A 21,077-nucleotide genomic window follows, 5' to 3' on the forward strand; every position below is an offset into this window, starting at 1 on the left:
TATTGCCATGAAAGAAGAACTGGGTCATCGCCCTATCTGAAGGGCCACACACATGATGAAGTCGCTGCTGTGAAGCTTATTTTAGCTCATCACATGCAGAATTGACTACAAAGAAGACATGAACATGATTATTAAATGTGAGCAGACTTTCTGTATCCTGTAAGCTGATTATCTACATAATAGAGCGAATGTGCTGGGAACATTACTACTTTTTAATCTACCTATATCGTCCTTGTGTTATATTTGATATCAAAACCTAGTTCCTGCCATAAAAACACAGTTTTTATAGTTGAGCTGTGTGTGGAGCCCATGTATTCTTTCTCCAGCACACTGTGGCTGTTTTTAAAAAATAGGACTAATATAAGAAATAATATTCTTTCTTTTAAATTATAATATAAATTCAGATAAATTAAGGAAGTGCAGCATCGTCAAAAGGGACTGATGAGCTGGGAGATATGATGCTCCACAAATATTGAAATTGTCATACAAAGTGGATATTACTTTGGATGCTCATTGTTATAGTTTGATATTAAAACTTAAATACTCTTATTTTAAAGCATATCATTCCTGCTTAGCAACCATATTATTCATGTGTTTTCCTAAATGGTCTGACCAACTATTTTTTTTAGATATTAGCAGTATGAACATATTCAGTTATTTAACTTTGTCACAATTTTGTCTGTTCCGCAGCATTTACTATAAAGCAGACACATAAATATCATAATTCAAACAAGCTATGCACACCTGACTGCCTTCACTGGAAGTGGTCCTGTCACCACTGAGTCCTCCTGGTAGAGGGGAGTGGGCAGTTGGGCGCACCATGACCTGGGGAGGGCCCACACTGCTGCCTCCCACCTCACCATAGGTGCTTGTGGTTGCTGGTGAGCCTGATACACGAACGGCTTTAAACTCAATCCCTTCTGCTCCCATGCCAGTCTTGTGCAGCATGTAGCTAGTTTCTGTGGAGATAGCCGAGATGCCCATCCCAGTCTGAACACCGGGGCCTGGATCTGAGTCTTTCCTGAATTTGATTTTTTTCCTAAAGACGATGAAGAGTATGAGGAGGAAAATGATGACAAACGCAAGGACTCCAATGCCAATTATCTCTCCTGGTCCAACGTAAGACAGAGGCTCAGCCTGCACAACAAGAAAAGTAAAATGATTAAAACATTATAATATTATAATAATTTTTTCTAGTTGAATAACAAACAGTTAAGTGTCAGAAAAACTCTAAGGTCATCAGTAAATACACAGATAAAAAGTTGAAAGAAGAACAAGCTTAGAAATAATTCACTTCATAAAAAAGGTCTTTGTTGTCAGATGATTAACATGAACATGAAGTGCTTTTTTTTTCTTAAGCCACTTAACACTCACCTGTGAATCATTCAAGCATAAAAAAGACACCTTAATCAAAGGATGAACTAGTGCCGTGCCCACATATAACAGAAAACCTAGCAAAGAATCAATTTGCAATTAAATTTTAGCCATTTTTTACTAGCACCCTATTATAAAAACACATCGTTTGTTCCCAGTCGTTCAGTCCAACAACAGAAAATGTAACAAAGTTTGACAGATATAAAATTCTGTTTTTGCACCAAAAAGCAGATTCCCAGAGAGCTATTAGCCAAAAAATAGGCATATCTTGGCATGGTGTATATATATTTGAGGAAGCTGGACAAGTGAATGACAAAAGAATAAATATCTACAACAGTATCTGAAAGTCATGTCCTTAAGAAATAGGAAAAATTCACAGGACCTGAGAGGAACATAGTGAAGTTAGTTTACCCCCAAAATGTTTAATACTATCAAAGGGGGCTCATATTAAACCCCCAAACAATTTCTAAATGTTTGTTATTACTCTAAACATGAGATTAATAAGAATCTCATCGCTACATCTGAGACGCTAATTAGCAAAGTTTTGAAACACAAAGCATCTTTTGAGTATTGAAGTAAATGAAATGTTGGTATCGGGAAAATTCATCATCTAAAGCTGGGTATATTTACAACCCTTATGCACTCACTACTCCAAAAGATTATGAGCACATTTTATGGTCTTCCAATTTGGAGGGAGTGATTGAGCTCACAGCTTTTTTGTTTTAATGCAATGCGTGATGAATAAGTTTTGGCAATAAAATTATACATTATCTCTAATGCAAGCACTCAATTAAAAAGAAAAACAAACAAACAAAGAACAAAGTTAACATACATTAGTTGTAAAAGAAGCTTACTAGATTTTGTCAACTCTGCTGCAGTCCTCCAGGGATTAATGAAGGTACCTTCCTTCTTATAATGTGCCACATTAATTGGGTTTGCAGTCTCAGTATAAGGTATATGGCACAATAAATTCAAGAGCATAGCAACTTCAAATAGAAACAGCAATTTAGGCATTACTACACTCTCATTTATCTGCTGTGGGAACAAAGATACCAAGTTGGTGAATAAGCCTTCCAGGGGGCTGCTGTAAACTCAAAATTCTCAATTTCCCTGTGTATGCCAAGTCCAATTAGGTGCGAGCTGAATGCACAAAAAAACTATTCGAGGAGTTTTCTCGATTATTTTTTCATTTATTCTGTAACATCTACAAAAATCCAATTCCAAGCGTCGCTCATACGCTACCTGTGTGTCATCCCCAGGATCACCAGGCGTCAGATCATCGCACAGCTGACCCTCATACCCTTCTGAACAGTTACAGTAGAATGACCCGAATGTGTTCACGCACTCTCCTCCATTTCCGCACGCTTCCTGGTCACACTCGTTGACGTCGTCGTCACATCTGTGGCAGCAAAAACGAGTAAGTAAAGCCGCTATGGGGGGCCGCAATATGATGTTATCAAAGTTAAGAAAAAGGAAGAATGCAAAGGTGAGAGTGAGCTAAAACATTTAAAACTTTTCCCAAATGCTGGGAATTTTCCCCATTATTTACATTTAGATGGTTCTGATTTAAAGAATTATGCATGAATGCAAAAAACATGAACACACACTCCCACTGAAGAAGCAAATTCCAGCTGAACATCATAAAAGTAATTTTACTGCAGACACATACATGCTCATCTCAGCTTGTCATTTCAAGCATGGTGTCCTGCTGTGCAGCGGATGGAAGATACATGCAATTCTCTTTTCAATTATTTTCTCTTTGATGGGATTTTCAAAACATTTTGCAAATCTGACGGAAGAATTTTGCAGAAAGCTTCATGACAGAACTTTCCAAAGTTTTGCTTTTAAATGATAAAAGTGCAGGTCACAGCTTAGTCATTAATTATACACACAATACTCATTAAGGTCTGGATGTGCTGGCCAGTGATATCCTCTCATTATTATTTTAAACGATGAATACTTTATCCCATAATTAAAAAAGTTAATGAAGTTGTCTCACATTAGTTTTATTAACCTATGAAATAGATGAGTAATAATGAGAAAATGTCAAGTTTTCTGGCTTTTTCCATAACAAAATTCTATATTGTATTTTTTTATTGTAATGCATATATTTTAGTGCTGGAAGAAAAAAACAACAACAACTTTAACATTAATTATTAATGATATAAACAATCTGGTGCCTGAAAAAACAATAAATTTTTATTCCATGGTTTTATTAGTGTAAGGATAATTGAATTTAAATTAATCAAATGAATTTTTAAATCCAAGTCAAAAGCATAAAAAAGCCAAAAACAAAACAAAAAAATTCCTCTGTGGGGGAAAAGTGCCCTCTGCTGGTGGCTCTGTGGAACAGCCGCATGAGCAGAGAGGTTATTTCAAAGGCAATTACTAAGCTGTAATTAAGAAGACAGCTAGAGAATGATTATGGGCTTTTCAACTAAAATTATGCAGAATTAAATTAGAACCACTAACCCCCCCCCCAATAACAACTAATGTGGGCTAATGAATGGGATTTTGAGTCCAGCACATGCTCTTTCATGTTTTCACTGAGAGGGAGGGAGATACAGACATTGAGTATCTTAATAATCAGCACCGTACGGCTCTCATTGTTTACATACTTTCTAAACAGGACACAGCATTTGTCAACACTGCTGTTACAGCCGGTTATTAAGGCTAGAAAGTGTGAGCGATTCCAGGCTATTATATCTTACATAAGTCCCCCGAGTCCAGTAGGGCAGCCACAGAGGAATGCGCTGCCTACAAGCTTGCAGTCTCCACCATTCTGGCAGGGGTTTGGCATGCAGGATGTCAGTTCAATTTCACAGCGCCCCCCAGTGAATCCAACACTGCAAGTGCACATAAAACCTGTGGAAGAGATATTTTATGTCTGAAAATTATAATTAATATCAACTATTGTGCATAATTCTAATAAATGATAATGATCAATGATACAACAACAAGTTATCAAAATAAAATGATTAAAAACTGAAAAAACAGAGTAAAAACAAAGTAATGAATGTGTCCCACAGCAAGGCACATACACATGATCATGTTTTTTGTATATATACACACACCTCCAGAGGGAAGGCTACTGCAGATTGCTCCGTTGAGGCAGGGCTGACTGACGCATGGATCTGGATAAAGCACGCAGCCCAGTTTGATCTCGCTGAGCCCTGCTATCTCAGCATAACGGCTCCTTTTATTCTGGAGCGGCAGCTCATTTCCGTTCAGCATCAGCGAGCCCAGGCACCCCTGGAAGCCGTCCTGAGCTCTCGGAGGGCCCCTTACGCCACGCTCTGCAAGCCCTGGCCCTCCCTGGCTCCTCCCTGACCCAGGGCCTGGCCTCTCACCTTGCCCATTTAGTGGCCTGACTTGGGCCCCAAAGAAAAATGATGAATCTGGTGCCAAAGGCCAAAGACGAACCGGGGCTCTGGCTGCCCGGCGACGTTCCACATAGCTGTCATCCAATGACAGGAGAGTGTAGTTCATAGTCAGCTCCAAAGTGACTGCATGCCACAGGCCATCATTTATCGGTCTGCCAGAGATACCCATAATGCCAAGGGTGTTGTCACAGTCCAACTGAAACCAGAGTCGACCGCCTTCAATCTGTAGAAGGAAAGAAAAGTGTTGGAACTAAATAATTTGCAGTGCCTCAATAATGCTATGCTTCTTATTAATAATAACTGTTATAAAGTTATATAGTGTAGTATTAAGTGGACACAGCCCTGAAAAATAAAGGCATGAGACCACATGTCCTTGGGGAGTAGAAAGCTGTAGACTCTCACTCACGCTTGCCTGGGAAAGTGTAGATAAGAGGCGACCATCTCTAGTGGAAGTTACTGAGACACTGTTGTTTAGATTAGAGTTAAAAAGCTTCTGTAATAAAACTGTTAGTGGCACAACACCAATTTGAGATCCGCAGCAGCGTGTCATGCAGGATGCATCTCCCTTCTAGAAATAATAAAGTGTTAAATGGTCTACTGAGCAGTGTTTTGTCTTCCATCGGATGCCTCTGAGGAATCAAAAGAACTCGGTGAAGTGTGATATTATATAACAAAAAGTTATATCTTCTGAATAATACCTGATGATGTTTTCTAAAAAACATATACTGAGAAACATGTTTCCTTCTAACAGGAAATGAGCAGCCAGTGTTTTGCATGACCCCCAAAAAAGCATAGCCCTGTAACCTGTACCTTAAGCATGGTGCAGGGGTTAACCCGTGTGAACATAATGACTCCTCTTCTCTGAAGTGTTCTGATCCTGAGGCCGAGCTTCATCTCTCCGCTCTGGCCACTCGCTGTCACTCTGTACTTGATGTAGCTGTTTCCAGAGAAACTCAGCGAGGTCTGGCCTGCACATTTGTAACACACAGAGAAGTGGGAAAAGTTTCAGGTTACACTAAACCTCATCAAACTAAATCAGAAAGACAGAAGTTATACAAACTGCAGGCATGCCAAAACACACCTGCACAGTCATCTAGTCTCTCGGGCTGACACTGGCAGACAGATGGCGCAGTAGGACCAGAACGCACACACTGCATATCAGCTGGACAGGACTGACCTTCACAGAGCTCCACAGGGGTGGGGCATGTCCCTCCTGTTTGAAAAGGGGTAGAAATATAAATATTATTTGTCATCATGTGAAAAGCCTTCAGATTTACATTATTCTTTCATTAATTTATTTATATTTACATGCATAATATATGCCTCTGTAGTTTTTGTATTTTCTTTTTTATAGAATGCAAAATGTATACTACATAAGCAAAAATTCTGCATGTTTTCATTCAGATATTTCAGGATTTTACTGATTTTTACATGAAAACTATCAACCAATGCCGTTCATGAACTGATGATACGTGTTTGTGACACTGACTCTGTGAAGGTTCAAAAATGAGTGTAGTACAAACCGGGACAGGTGCAGGTCTCTTTGCGGCTGAACGTAGGCGACACCAAGCTGACCCTCTCTGTGCTGTAGGTGACAGGCGAGCTCCCGTCCATCACAAGTGTGTTTTCACACACTCTATCCCCACACTCCAGCTCGCCAGAACAAGTGCTGCTCACCACCACAGCCCCAGCTAGCACACCTCGAATCTGACCCTGCGCTGCCACCTCCTCCAGCTTTGCAGACAGCTCTTGCTGGGAGTAGAACACAGCCATGCGTCCACTGTCCGGCGTCTCTGGCCTCTCCATGGCTAGAAGCAGGTCCACATCCGATGTCCCCATCACTGGCTGTACACTGAGTATGTGAAGAGGATCCTGCTGCCCTGGTGACCACTTCCATCCACCTAGTCCCCGTAACGTTAGCTTAATTTGGCTAAGGTAGCGACTAAGTAAGTCTTCTGGAGACAGCAAGTTGAAACGTAGGGTCAGAGCGCTACGCAGCATGACATCTGTCACTTGTTCGACCTGGATGGAAACGTCAGCTATCACAGCAAAATGTCCATCGCTCACTGTAGCGTTCATCTGGTACCTGAGAAAAGGCAAGAAAAGATACTGAATTGTTACACCAAAAAGTTTTCTTTTTTCCATATCAGTGTTTTGTTTTCCTGTGTGTTTGTGTGGTCTAGCGTTCACCTGCCAGGTTCCAGGCCTGGCAGCGCTACAATGCTGCCATCCTGTCTGTTGACCTTAAACATGCTCTTGGGCTGAGGCTTCTGGGTAAATGACAAAACGTCACTCAGGTCACGGTCAGTTGCAGAGATCCGACCGATCGGGCCACCTGGAAAGGTATCCGTGACCATGACGATGAAGATCTCCAGAGGGGAGACAGTCGGCTTGTACTGACTGTTCCCAATGACCCTCAGAAATACCCAGGAAGAGGAGGAGAGACTAGGCTTGCCAGAATCAGTTGCCTGAGAGAGACAAAGTTATAAAAAAAGTTATAATGACACTTAACAGCAAAGAAAGTTCTACAGTAATAATAAGGTCTTGCTTTAGTGGGTTGAATTTACACTGGTGTTAAAGTTCTCCATAAAAGAAAAGTCTTCATATTAAATAGGATACTTTTTAAAACCGTAAAGTTCCTAACCTGGATTTCAAGAGTGAATTCTCTGGGGGCTTCAGGGCCAAACACACGGTTAGACCTCAGAGTCCCAGTCTGGTCCAAGGAGAAGAAGTTTCCCTCATTTCCTGACTTGATCCGAAACTCAAAGGGTGGACCATTCTTAGGGGAGTCTTTGTCGCTGACTGATAACTGGAGCAGGGTGGTGCCAGCAGCTTGGTTTAGCTGGAAGTAAGAAAGTGAAGTTGAGACAACATTGAACTAATAATATAAATATAGACAGCAAACACGCACAAATGTACCTGTATGACCACCGTGGAATTGGGAGGATTGAAAACTGGGGGGTTATCGTTAACGTCAGAGATATCGATGTTGATTGTGACTGTGGAGGACATCGCAGGAGAGCCACTGTCAAACGCCTGTACCGACAAAGAGTACCTGGACACCTAGGCGGTGAAGAAGAGAATGTGATTGCCATATCTGTATGTACATCAGGCAGTGTGGCAAGCACTCTTATGCTCGCATAATGTGATATTTCATTGAGCGTTGACCTTGATGGGACCTGGTATTTTCTGTCCTGACTGTGCTCATGAACCAGAAAATTACAATTGATTGTTTATGAGATTTTGTACTTAAACATGCATCCTTACAAGTTCTCTGTCAAGCTTCTTGTTGACTTTGAGAAGTCCTGCTACAGGGTCAATCCAGAAGTGGTTGTTTCGGTCACCTTTCAGGATAGAGTAGGTGATGCGCCCATTCACTTGGCTATCCAGATCTTCAGCCACTACCTAAAAAACAGACACCCGGAGGGAAAGAAAGTGGCCTGATTTCCTTGGGGTCAAATACAAACTGGCTAAAGACCAAAGAGAACGAAGGGATGACAACATTGACTTTAAACCTGAAAATAGTCAGGATTAGATTGACATCAACATGATCAATGTATTAGCATTAATAAAAAAACAAAATAAAGTCGAATAAAGTTTTCCATCTATCCATTCTCTTCCACTCATCCAATTCAGGGTTTTTTACACTCAAATTAGTTTCAGGAGCACGGACAGCACATGAGGTTGCCACGCCCTAACACTTAACTGTTTTTAGTGGCGGATATACAGAAACTCAGCAGTGTGCACTTTGACAATACGTGAGATATAGATCACAGATACACAAGATTAATCCACAAAATCGAAAATACGGTGGTACTGGAGTTGAAGAGCATAGAAATTTGATTTTCAGATTTCCCCTTGAAGTTATTTAAGTTGTCTTAATACAAGAATGCTATAGAAGGTGATGTCAAAATGTTGTCACACAATTTACAGTCCTACATCAGAGCCTATCAATTACTAAAGCCTGTTTTAAATATAACTAGTCTCTATTGGAGTGATAGGCTATTTTGCCCCATTTAGTAAATCTGGCCTTAAATCTTACCCTTGTAACTGTCTGCCCAACAGATGCATCCTCGCTGACCAGCAAATTGTAGATGTCCTGACTGAAAGCTGGAGCGTTGTCATTGACATCCATAAGTTCAATGGTTACCATTGTAGCTGTGCTAAGAGGAGGGTTGCCATTGTCCCAGGCCTCGATGGTGAGATAATAGTCCTTACACACCTCAAAGTCCAAATCATCAGCCACTGAAATAGAACCTTAACACACATATCAGTAGATATTCATTTTTTTTTTAATTCCCTGCTTTTAAATTTCACAATAACATGGCACAAGCCACACACAGAGATATCTACTCACCCCATTTCCTGTCTATGGTGAACTTTCCTAACTCATTACCCGACCGGATGTTGTATGTGATCTCAGCATTAGGTCCGATGTCAGCGCTTGTTGCCAGGACTCGCACCACCTCGGTTCCCACGGCTACATCCTCGGGGACAGTTACAGCATAGTCTCTTCTCTGGAAGACTGGAGCATTGTCATTCACATCCAGCACTAAAATGGTCAAATAAACCTGAGGAAGACACACAAGACTGTAAAACAGCACCTAACCACTTTACTGCACTGCTTTCAGTGCCGTTTCACCACAAGGCAGAAGGGACCACAAGCGCATACAGAAGTTGTACAGAAAAATATGCTTTAGTAATAAAATAGGAAGCTGAGGCAAAAACCAACTAAAATCTGTGCCTGCTATAGGGTGAGAGAGTTTGGTGGCTACTAGATGAATGCTATTTTGACTCTATAGAATATAGAGTCACAAGTTCCACCTACTTAATACAGGACGCCACTAATCCTATTACTGTAGTTTTGCTTTTATATCATTGTGGCTATGACAATCATCTACTACAAGTAACAGAACAACAACTACTCCTCTCTATATTTGTAATGAAAGTGACACCTACTCCTAAAAATAATGCCATTCCCAGCATTTATGGTCAGTGAATGAGCAAAATTAAAGTTTACTTTTAAATAGCCGCTGTGAGACACAACACAGTTTCAGATTTGCCACATATCTGTTTTCCACCTTTTCTGCACCACTTCTCTCTGTAACTGCGTCATTTTTTCTGTTCCACACGGTTCACATGACTACGAGCTATCTTAATTAAAATCTAATTGGGGATTTACCTAATCTCTTCAAGGATCATGTGTTATTCACTTGATTTTTTTCAGAAAAACAAGATTATGTTACCCAAAAAACATAAATGCTGCAAAACACTGTTATAAATGTCAGTTTTGTTCAAAAGTGCATTTTTATTATTTATTATTTTATTTAGTCTTTCAATTATTCATTCATTTCAGAACAAGTGGCTTTTTTGTATCAGGAGCATCAGGCGTAAATATTTCCTACAGTAATGTTTGGTAGACTTAACATTGATTGTAGACACAATCAATACTGAATCTGGGTCACTTGGACTACCCACCAACCTGTGAGGAGAGCGCCCCCTGTTGTCCAGCTCGATCAGTGGCCTCCACACGAACACGATAGGAGTCCTGGCTCTCTCTGTCCAAAGACTTCTCCAGAACTACTACTCCAGTTACCGGGTCGATGGAGAAGAACCCATTCACTGAGTCCACCAGAGAATACAGCACTGTACGGTTGAGACCTGGAAAAAACACATTCATACTAACTGTTCACAATATATTACATCTTGGCTCATAATCTTGCTCGGACACTCAAACAGCACATTATTTTTAAATAATTTAAAGCTTAAAACTTTCTGAATTCATCATCGCTGCCTGACATTACTTATCTAACAGCAGCTTACCTTCATCTGGGTCGCTGGCTTGTAGACGGGTGAGCAAAGCCTTAGGCGAAGCATTCTCGTACACGCTCGCCAGGTAATGAGTGGATGAGAAGAGGGGGGCATTGTCATTGACATCTAACACTTTGAGAAAAATATCAGAGCGACAGAACAGGCCTCCCCCGTCAGTTGCCTGGGCGATGAGTTTGTAGCTGGGGGCCAATTCCCGGTCCATCACAATGGCTGTACGCAACTCACCTAAGGGCATAAATGGGGAGGTATAAAAAGAGATTTTGTTTGTTTGTTTTTGCTACAAGCCCTTGAAATGAAATATTTAAATGTACCGGTGTTTGCATCCATGTAGAAATCTTCAACCCCAATGCCAAACAGTGAATACTGGATCTCAGCACTGGAGCCTGAGTCAGCATCTGTTGCACCCACTCTTAGAATGCCCTTGTTAATGGGAATGTCCTCAGGAAAAGAGGTGCTATACACGGCCTGTGATAACACAAAAGCATATGCAGAAATTAAAGTGCACAGTAATAGTAACACTAACCATTCTAGTTAAAAAATGCATCTGTCTAATACATTAAAAAGACATCCAACTACTGGGCACTTGATCCATTATTCCAGCTAATAGAAGTTCCCTTTTATCACCCGGTGTCCATTTCTGCCAGTGACTGACTGGAGAAATGGAGCTTAGTGGCCTCACAATTTCATCAAACACGGACCAGCAGCGGCAACGGCATTTTAGCACACCCCACCCTGCTCTGTTGGCTCTGCTGAATCTTCTAACGTTCAGATTTAAAATATATAAAGGTGAAACACCTAGTAACCAGTCAAAGGTTTGAAAAATGCCAAGAATTTGTTTTATATCATCTTTGCATTTTTGTTTGTTGAACAAAATAAAAATTCAAAGCATTAAATTGGGGATTTTCTAATATTTATATCCTGATTAATCACTTAATAAAAAAAAAAACAAGAAAGGAGCAAGCACCAGCTAAGAGTTTGAAATCGTTACTACTAGAAAAACGCCATTACTATTACTACTACTACTAATCTTCCTATGAAAAAAAACCATTAGAAAAGATGCCCAAACAGCAGTTAGAGTTCATTCTGTGGCAATGCGAGTGTCATTTTGATCCAGTTGCTGCTGTCGCCATGTAACGTCAGACTAATCACTTTGTAGTTATAGTGTTGGCTCGTGCGAGAAGGGAAAAAAAGACTATCAGAGGAGAACAGGGAGCATTTCAAGGAGTTTAGAGTTTTGAGGGAAAAAGAAAGTTTCTCAACTAATTATGTGAAACTGAAGAACTGCAGAATTTTACTAAATGAAAGGAGAGCCCCCAGAAGACTTCACAGTCCAATTATTCTCTCATTTCATAAAGATTTTCCTCTCCTAGATTGTCTTTTTGAGACTAACTCTAAATGTAGGGTGAATGTTGGCGTTGGAAGGTAGGAAATAGCACAAGGGACTCAACTTAATTGGCTTTATCATGATTACTGTCTTTTATTTGTGTAAATTCTCAAACTTGTGTAATTCATCGGTTTAGTACGTTATTAGATTAAGACTGCATTATGCACTCCATAAAAGCACTATGGAAAAGTCAGTTTATACATAAATTACAACACTTGGCCCGAAATATAAAACAAAGACAATTTGGCTGAATTCATTTGCAGCGAGTTAGAACTTCGATGCACTTTAGAACAAAGTATCAATATTTGAAGTGAGCAAATCCAGTTTTACTCGTGAAGCCACAGACTTTTCTTTACTAAGTCATGAATATGCAGATTTGAACATTATTCAACGCAGCTGAATTTTCAGAGCTAAGCCAGCGTTAAGATTACCCAAAAGAAAGTTCATCATTGGGGGAACTGGGAATCTCCACTACTCTTGACGCTCTCATTGGGATTGAAAAAGAAAACAATTTAAATGAGACATAAAATGATTAAAAATTCCTTCTTTGATAAACAGCTTTTGTTTTCCCCATTCAGTCCACAAACACAATGCCCTAACTTATCTTTTCAATAACAAGCATACATGACTGCATGCATGGTCACAAGCAATGCATTCTCTCTGTTTATAGACAGAAAATTAACTGGAATATGGAGACAAACAGCAGATAGAGCCATTTACTCTGCAATGCTCTATACATTCCACAAGCTCCTCTTGGTTTGTTTACTTTGCATATTTTCATTTTGCACACTTTCCATTTGTCTTTATCCCTGACCTGGTTGCAGATGGGTCTGTTGTCATTTGCATCCATGACTGTAACCTCCACTGCGGTGTGAGCGACATAAAGGCCATCGCTGGCAGTGATGTTGAGCAGGTACCAGTCCTGCTGCTCGCGATCCAGCAGACCACTCACATAAACCTTCCACTCCCCCTGCACAAGGGCCAGGCCAAACACTCCTCGTGGATTTCCCCCTGGAGGTCATACAGATGAGAATTAAAGTTTAAAAGTTTGACCTTTTATGACACTTTCACTCGGCCGATCTGTATTTTTTAAATGCCAGAAAACAAGGACAAAATACATCATCCGCAATCATTAACACACAGTGTGTTGTGAATGGACGTGCTCTTACTCATTATCAAGGTCAGAGTTTTTCTGGAGAGGCCAAGCAATGCTCTTTATTATTTTCATTTTTTTTTTAAAGCGCGAACGCATAAAGTAATAGCTAAGGTTGTGAACGAGAATGATCAATTCATCAAGTGCATTTCATTAGAAGCACCTGCCTGATAATTCTATCCATCAGCCACGAGCCCGTCCCAGCTGTCATAGTGCAAAAACTTATTTTTTCTTCACATGAGTGTAGATTAAGGTTTTCTACAAAGCATTTTTGTTTCATAGTATAATGGGCACTTTGTAATATTAAAATGAAAAAAAAAAATACAAGTTAAAGGAAAGCTGTTTTTGGCATATCAGTTCAAATTAATTTATAACTTGACCTTTGGAGCAGAAACCATGTTAGACCAATAAATGATTTTGATGCAGCACAGTCTCATCTCATTGCAAGATGAAGAGTTACTGCAGCACAGAGTGCACGGGACAGCATTCTGTTAGTTGTCTCAGTGTCCTCACCAGTGATGCAAAAGCTGACGAGGTGGTTTTGATCCGTGCCATCTCGATCTTTGGTTTTCAGAACGGCCACCACTTCACCGAGGGGATCGCTCTCCTTTACGGCACCTCGGTACAGCTCCCTCTCAAACAGTGGCGGGTTGTCATTGACGTCTGACACAGTGATGGTCACCACTGTGGTGGAGGAGAGAGGCAGTAACTCGGCCAGATCAGACGCTACTACTTCAAAGCTGTAGCTGGAGCAGGCCTCGTGGTCCATCTGACTCACTGTGGTGATCCAACCTGTTTTACTGTCAATGGCAAAGACAGAAGTGGTAGACACAGGCCCGGAGAAGAAGCTGGCATCCCTTGTCAAGTCTAGATTGTAGGTGAGCAGAGGACCGAGGCTGTAGGTCACCTGCAATTCAAATAAAGGATGCATAGCAGCGCCTGTAGCTCTCTGAATTTAGAAAAATGCTTGTTTTAAAGATTCACAAACATATGATTCACAGTTTAACCTGACTGTCACACACCTGCCCATTAGAGCCCCAGTCTGGATCAAGAGCACGCACTTGGACCACTCTGGTCCCCACAGGCATCCCCTCCATCACCGTGGCTACATAGGTGCTGGTCTCAAACAGCGGCTTGTTGTCATTGACGTCCAGAATCTATAAAACAATAAATCTGCTTCAGCTGAACAAAGTCTAAATGAAAAGACAGCACAATTACCCCCTTCTTACCATTTTAATTAATTTATCACATAAATCTGCAATTATTTCATAAAATCCATAATTGCATATGCACATTTCCCTATTCAACTGAAAAACAGAAAGCAAATGCTATCCTTCTGCAGTGCATTGTGGTACCAACCTTAACCTCCAGATCTACAGTGGAGACTGACTCAATCAGGTCTCGTCTTGTTGTTGCTGCAACTTTAAAGCGGAAGATGCTGACCTCTTCATAGTCTAGCGGTTTCACCAGACGGATGAGACCAGTCTCCTTCTCCACCAGGAAGGTCCCCTCCTGGTTGCTGTCAAGCGTCTCCCCTGCGATTGCACTAAAGAACCCGGTCTGTCCAGCACCCATGTACACAGACCCCAGGGCGGTTCCTACCGCTGTGTCCTCAGGGATGGTGAAGGAGTACTGAGGCTGGCTGAACGAGGGAACGAATGCATCTGGAGGGACTACGTGGATGAAGGCGGACACCAGGGAGTGCTTAGCCGGAGAACCACCATCTGTGGCTTTGACAAAGAAGGACAGCACAGTGCCCTGGAGGTGGTCCACTGTGCTTTTAGTCATCATCCAGCCACTGTCTGGCTCCACCTGAACACCAGCAAAATCACAAGGCTATTTAAATCAGCTTTTGGGAGTTTTTTTTTTTTAAACTGTTGACATTTGTAGTTATGTGTTTAATTCCAAACCACGAAAGTTGTTGCTATTTTTATATCATTTTGATTAACATTAATAAAATACAAGGAGAACGTCACGGTTTTATGCGCACAAACTGAACCGCAATGCCCTTCAAGCTTCACCGCGACATACAGTGTTTATAAGTTGCAGCTATATTCCTTTAATCCCATGGTGTTTCGATTCATTTATAGCCCACATTTATTTAAATTTTATTGTATTTTCAAAATTGACCAAAGCATCAACCCTAATGCAACATCATTTTGATTAGATGATTAAAAATACATAATCTACAGCAAACAGATGGCTTTTAATCCCCTGAAGTGGGAACGGAGGGCCATGTGAAAACATTCCTTAATTGAAAATCAAGTTTACCGCTAAAAGAGTTTGTGCTTTAATGAGTTTTAAATCAATTTGTTGCAGATTGCATGTGGTTGCATTTTTATGTGATTTTATGTGTTGCATAGATATTAATTTTCTTTTTACAAAGGGCAGTCAAAAAGAAGTTGAAAAGCAACATGCACTGACCTCCAGAACATCGACCAGAGATAGGCGTGCCTCACTGTAAAGTGAGTATGTGATCCTTCCATTAGACCCAGCATCTGGGTCAGTGGCCTGGATCTGAGTGACAAGAGAACCTTTGGCAACATTTGCTTTAATGCTCATACGATACTCCACTGCTCTGAACCGGGGGGCGTTGTCATTCTCATCTGCAAGAACCACCCGTACCGTGCAAAATGATGCACGGCCTGGAAAATAAAAACACACATACATTTAATATGCACAAATGATACAGATTAGCGCTGGGTATTATCACTGATTTCTATAGCTGATTTAATTCTGATTCACAAGGTCCCAATTCAATTTGATTTGATTTGATTCAATTTTGACTCAGACAGTCAGAAGTATTAAAATATTCTGCAGTAGTTTAAAAAACGAACATTACAGTTACAGAGGTTTTATTAGAGACATTTAAGTGTTTTCCAATTTGGCAAAAAATTTTTAAATTTCTTCAATATTGAACAGCAAAAATGAGGCTTTCTTGTCGGAGGTCATTTTTGAAAAAACAAAACAAAACACAACAACAACAAAAAAACAGCGTGCGACAGCGCTGAACACAATGGTAGACTGGTGTGCAATAAGCAAGCAAATAATGCAGAAAACAGAGATTTAAGATGGGGAAACTGTTCTTGAAGTACACCGAGAGAGTGAAAGAGCTCTGCAGGAAGTGTGATTTCATCAAAACTGCCAAAGCAAGAGGGAATTCATGACGATGTTTATCAAATGTGAAGTGTAGTTGTGATCTTCTTTTGCTACTGGTTCAATGTATTTTGCTCGGAGAGTGAGGAAACCCTCAGCTTCGGAACCTGTGAGATGTCGGCTTTCAGTAGTTTCTGTTTACATCTTTTTGCGGTATCCGTTTACTTGCTCTCATTTGTTGTTTTAACTGTTTGGCGGTTGTTGGAATAGTTCATATATATTTAAAAATCGATTTAGGATTAATGAATCGATGCACAACAGGAAAAAAGTCTATGCACCTTCAACGCAACATGCTAACGCAACATGCTAACGCATGGTTAGTATGGATGTTCCCGAAAGTGAATGATGGCATTTCGTTTACCAAAGTAAACTGCAGGGGCAGCCCCGCAAAGAAAAAGCTAATGAAGGAAATTGTATGAGCAATAGAAGCATCAATGCAGTTACCAGGAAAGTTGTGAAGACAAGTGAAAAAGAGGAAAGGGTTGATGTATGTAACCAACTTTTGTTATATAAATCTATTGCACCTGCTTTTTTTTGGTGAAGGCCAAGTAAAGGTGGGTGTACAGCAGCTCAATTTCAGTCAATTTTTTATAACTCTTTCCAGCAGAGTTCTTTATTTTCAGTTATTTCATCGAGAGCAGTTTGGGGTGAAACTGTAAAGTTAAATAACTTAGATAAACTTTTTAAACTTAAAAATATTTTGTGTTGAAGAAAAGTTGATTTTTATTTTTATATGCTCTCAGTTATTTTTATTAGAAAGAAAATTTGGTCATGCGGAGAAATAAAACAGGAAAATGAAATTTGCCAAGAAAATTGCAATCGGAGAATCTCTACTTATATTAGCTGATTTGAAGATGGCTTTTTAGGGAAACAGTTACCTCCACCATCCAGGGCCATCACAGTTAGCACCATGTCCTTGTTGAAAGGGTTTTCTCGGTCTAATTTCTGAACAGTGGAAATGACCCCATCTGCATCAATGGTGAACTGAGTTTTCCCCAGGTCGTTGATGAACGAGTAGGTGATCTGTCCGTACAGTCCAGAGTCCTCATCTGTTGCGCGGACCTGTATGTCCACACAGAAATTCATCAATATTCCTCATTGTGTTATTTTGTATTCATTAATTCAGTGCACTGAAAAAGTGAAATTACCTGAATGACCTTTGACCCTTCCGGTGCATTTTCCTGGACCTCAGCCAAGTAGAACCTCTGGCTAAATACTGGGCTGTACAGGTTAGCTCCCAGGACACGTACAATCACCTGTGAATCACCATCGCAACATCACTCCATCATCATTATCCTCACTGTCTGCTGACATGCTGCTGTTGCCATCCCAACAAACATCACCGGCTGATTTGTCAAACACGATCAAATCAAAAAGGCAAAGCAGTAGTAAGAACACCAGGGTTGTGAACAATTAGTTACTGATTTGAATTACACACGGATTACACACAGATACTGACACCTCCGTGAAGAACTGCTGCACACATATTTCATGCAACAGAAATGTGTGATATATGACCCAACCCCCCCTCAAATCTCCCATTTGTAATTACCACTAAGAGACAGATGTGAGTAATTTTTCCAGCTGGCAGCTTATCCTCAAAGTAAATCTGATATGGCGAGACATTAACCTCCCACTGTGGAGCTGGCAGTTGTGAGAAACAGCAGTTACACTGAGCAGCAGCGAAGGTTGGTAATAATTTTGACAGGCCGGTGAAGAAGGTCAGCCCATTTTCTGTGTATAAGGACTACTGAGACTTAAAAAAAGACCAAATCAGCTGACAGAACGAATACGTAACTGCCAAAAGTTGTCTCACCTGAGCAGTGCTGGTGAAGACTCCATCCGACACGGACACATTGAGTTGATAGGAGAGTTTCATGCCTTGTCTCCTCTTGTTAGACAGACGAAGCACCCCCGTATCTGGCTCCATCATAAAAGTCATTTTCTCATTTCCTGAGAGAATACTGTACCTGAAGGCGGAGGAAGAAGAGAGAGCTTGTGTTGCTTACGGTCTACAAAGTTATTTTGCTCAAGAGGTGCTGCAAATTACAAGTGTCTACTTGTCTTGAGGGGGTGCTGAGCCAAAACTGCTTGAGAAAAATCTAAATAAAGCCTCGTGTGAAACTGAACCAGGATTACTGGGATTTTAGCAAACCAAAACACTGCACTGTGCTTTTCAAGAGGTGACAATCTGAAAAATTCTTAAAGAGGATTTGCATCTAGGTTCAAAGGTAAATCAAGTCTACAGAGAAAACACAGAATCGGTAAGTTCTCAAAGCGTCTTTTTCCTTACCTCAGCCTACTGGCATCACAGATGTCAGCATCTGATGCCTGAACACAAGTCACAAAGTGTCCTCTGGGAGCCAGCTCGCTGACAAAGGCCTCGTACAGCATTTGGCTGAAATTAGGTGGGTTGTCATTGGTGTCAGTTACAGTCACAGAGACAGTAACATCGCTGCTAAGGGCAGGGTCTCCGCTGTCCGTCGCCCTGACAATGAAGTTGTGGCGCTGGATGAGCTCATAGTCGAGCAGACGTGCCGTGTATATCAGCCCGCTGTTACTGTCGATGCTGAAGTAGTCGGTGCTGTTGTAGATGTCAGATAGGATCTGGTAACTCACCACGCCGTTCTTTTCTGTGTCCTGGTCTTGGGCAAACACCTACACGGAGAGTTACATTCAATTGTGTCCTGCCTCATGCATTATTCAAGATAAGGGCTGATTTGCTTACCCCACACATACTCTGTGGGTACAACACCACCACTGCAGCCAATTGAAAAAGTAAATAACGTTCCAGATTTTACTGAGAATAGGATAGAAAGACATGTAAAACCTTGTCAAAGCATTTGTTTAACATTCAGCGTGAACATTTGCTGAGATACAACTACATTTACAGAAATAAAGTAATAAAATATAAAAAATATTAAAAGTTGTGATATAATGTTAAAGAAGGAGGTGGAACAATCATATGGAAGCCAAACAGAAAATCTGATTAGTCGGTCATAGCGCTCCAAGTGTTTTTACTTCTGTCGGAGTCTGTGCAGCTCTTTTAAACAAATATAAAAGGTTTTGAAATTTGGTCCCCTGTTTTTTATATCTGTGACTTGAGTAATGTAATGCCACAATTGGGTCAAAGTTGGAAGTGAGTTTGTGCAGTTAACTTTTAAAACATATGCATGATTTTCAAATATATGAAGGCCAGCTGTACCTATAATAAATAGATATCGAGAAACTGATATTTTGATATTGAGAAACTACAAAAAACACAGCACATAACCGTCACTGAAATAAGCAAAAATATATTTTGGCATTTTGGTTTCTTAGACTTAAACAAACAATTATTTTGTCTTGTAAAACAATGAGAGGCCGCACTGTTTCACCAGGCTGCGCCAGTCAGATCTCCTACTTGTTCATCAACGACCTGGGGAAAACTCAGTTCACCAAGCTTATGTTAATTTAATTTGCGTTAATTTAACTGATGTGGTTGCCGTACTGATGCCGTACATTTATAGACCAAACATTTCTCCCCAATTTTCACTAAAGTTGAAAAAGCTGACCTTCATACCAAGGAGGACCACCAAGATTTTTAATTTATCAACGTTATCTTTATATTTTGCCCATTATAGCCATTCAGAGCTAATAAACAGAAACTTAGGTCATCTCTTAGCGACTGTTTCATGTACTGATACCAAACCATTTGGCATCCCTTCTTGGATGTCCAGAAATCTGTTATTTGACTGCTGAGGCAGAGATGTGCTTTTGATCAGGTTAAATACAACCCACATGGTAAACAATACTGCAGTACCACAGAGCAAGAGCAAAGCATATTTTAAGGCTCAGTGATTATAAGCCTCTGTTCTTAAATCTGTTTCTTTTACACTTTAATGCTAGTAAAAAGGGACACGGGCCTACAGTATTTTGCTGACTGACTTAAAAAGATGTGAGAAAAATCCAAATTCAATCATATGATGTTCTCATCTTGTAAACAGAAATATGTTCCCGAATGAAAAAAGAGCACTATTGTATTAAAGGTCAAGCACTTCCACTGGGAAATTTCTAGGCAAATATCACACCATCTTCCCATGAATAAATGAGCCATCCGCAATGCTGCTGAAGTGACTCTTAAGTGTAAACACTCATTCAGTTAGAGTACACACTGGACTAACTCAGCAAACACAGGCATGCGCACACGCACACACACACACGCACACACACACACACCTGTAAGACGGGCGTTCCAATCATGGAGTTCTCAGAGAGCACAGCTGAGTATGAAGTGTTCAGGAACAGCGGTGGGTTATCGTTCACGTCCAGCATGACAATGTCCACATCAACCTCCGACTTAGCTCCGGTCAGTGTATCGGTAGCCTTCACCGTTAAACGGTAATACTGTGTGGTCTCATAGTCTAACGGGTAAATCACACGGATGATTCCTGTGTCGAAGCCAATGTCAAACTGGAGGGATGGGTCTCCATCTGTGATGGTGAAGATGACGCTCTGGCCCTCGGGACTACTGGCATTGATACACAAGACGGAGGTGGAGACATCCAAATCCTCTTTGACGGTGACACCATAAAAAGGCTTGTCAAATACTGGCATAGCTTTATTTGCTACACTAACAGGCAGCTCCACCTCACTGGACAGAGGAGGGAAGCCACCGTCAGTCGCCACGAGGATCAGTTTGTACTCTGCGTTAGATAAATCTGCCTCGAAGGCTCTCTTTAAGGTCAGCTCTCCTGTCACAGGGTGCACCTGCATGGGATTTATAGACATTAATCAGTCCAACTCATGAATTTGC

General features: G+C 40.7%; 1 protein-coding gene across 2 annotated transcripts in view; it reads right to left on the reverse strand.

The window, feature by feature from the left end:
• fat3b (FAT atypical cadherin 3b) overlaps positions 1 to 21,077 on the reverse strand; it is a 69,313-nt gene that overhangs the window by 12,114 nt on the left and 36,122 nt on the right. For both annotated transcript variants that reach the window (XM_086308800.1, XM_086308799.1), the window contains exons 21-46: positions 20,501 to 21,031; positions 18,576 to 18,940; positions 18,099 to 18,252; positions 17,431 to 17,538; positions 17,161 to 17,344; positions 15,551 to 15,771; positions 14,486 to 14,938; positions 14,149 to 14,283; positions 13,640 to 14,033; positions 12,788 to 12,984; positions 10,901 to 11,054; positions 10,581 to 10,814; positions 10,240 to 10,418; positions 9,115 to 9,328; positions 8,800 to 9,014; positions 8,025 to 8,162; positions 7,677 to 7,820; positions 7,402 to 7,599; positions 6,948 to 7,225; positions 6,281 to 6,843; positions 5,839 to 5,970; positions 5,568 to 5,725; positions 4,449 to 4,980; positions 4,086 to 4,239; positions 2,617 to 2,773; positions 745 to 1,137 (exon numbers count right to left, since the gene is read on the reverse strand). In XM_086308800.1, coding sequence (XP_086164926.1) covers positions 745 to 1,137; positions 2,617 to 2,773; positions 4,086 to 4,239; positions 4,449 to 4,980; positions 5,568 to 5,725; positions 5,839 to 5,970; positions 6,281 to 6,843; positions 6,948 to 7,225; positions 7,402 to 7,599; positions 7,677 to 7,820; positions 8,025 to 8,162; positions 8,800 to 9,014; positions 9,115 to 9,328; positions 10,240 to 10,418; positions 10,581 to 10,814; positions 10,901 to 11,054; positions 12,788 to 12,984; positions 13,640 to 14,033; positions 14,149 to 14,283; positions 14,486 to 14,938; positions 15,551 to 15,771; positions 17,161 to 17,344; positions 17,431 to 17,538; positions 18,099 to 18,252; positions 18,576 to 18,940; positions 20,501 to 21,031 — 6,585 coding nt within the window. The remainder of the gene's footprint in view (positions 1 to 744; positions 1,138 to 2,616; positions 2,774 to 4,085; positions 4,240 to 4,448; positions 4,981 to 5,567; positions 5,726 to 5,838; positions 5,971 to 6,280; positions 6,844 to 6,947; positions 7,226 to 7,401; positions 7,600 to 7,676; positions 7,821 to 8,024; positions 8,163 to 8,799; positions 9,015 to 9,114; positions 9,329 to 10,239; positions 10,419 to 10,580; positions 10,815 to 10,900; positions 11,055 to 12,787; positions 12,985 to 13,639; positions 14,034 to 14,148; positions 14,284 to 14,485; positions 14,939 to 15,550; positions 15,772 to 17,160; positions 17,345 to 17,430; positions 17,539 to 18,098; positions 18,253 to 18,575; positions 18,941 to 20,500; positions 21,032 to 21,077) is intronic.

Source organism: Aulonocara sp. 'chitande type north' Nkhata Bay, linkage group LG10 (assembly GCF_057382095.1).
Source record: "Aulonocara sp. 'chitande type north' Nkhata Bay isolate Kocher_YH1m ecotype deep benthic linkage group LG10, A_spYH_male_GT1.1, whole genome shotgun sequence".
Lineage (NCBI taxonomy): Eukaryota > Metazoa > Chordata > Actinopteri > Cichliformes > Cichlidae > Aulonocara > Aulonocara sp. 'chitande type north' Nkhata Bay.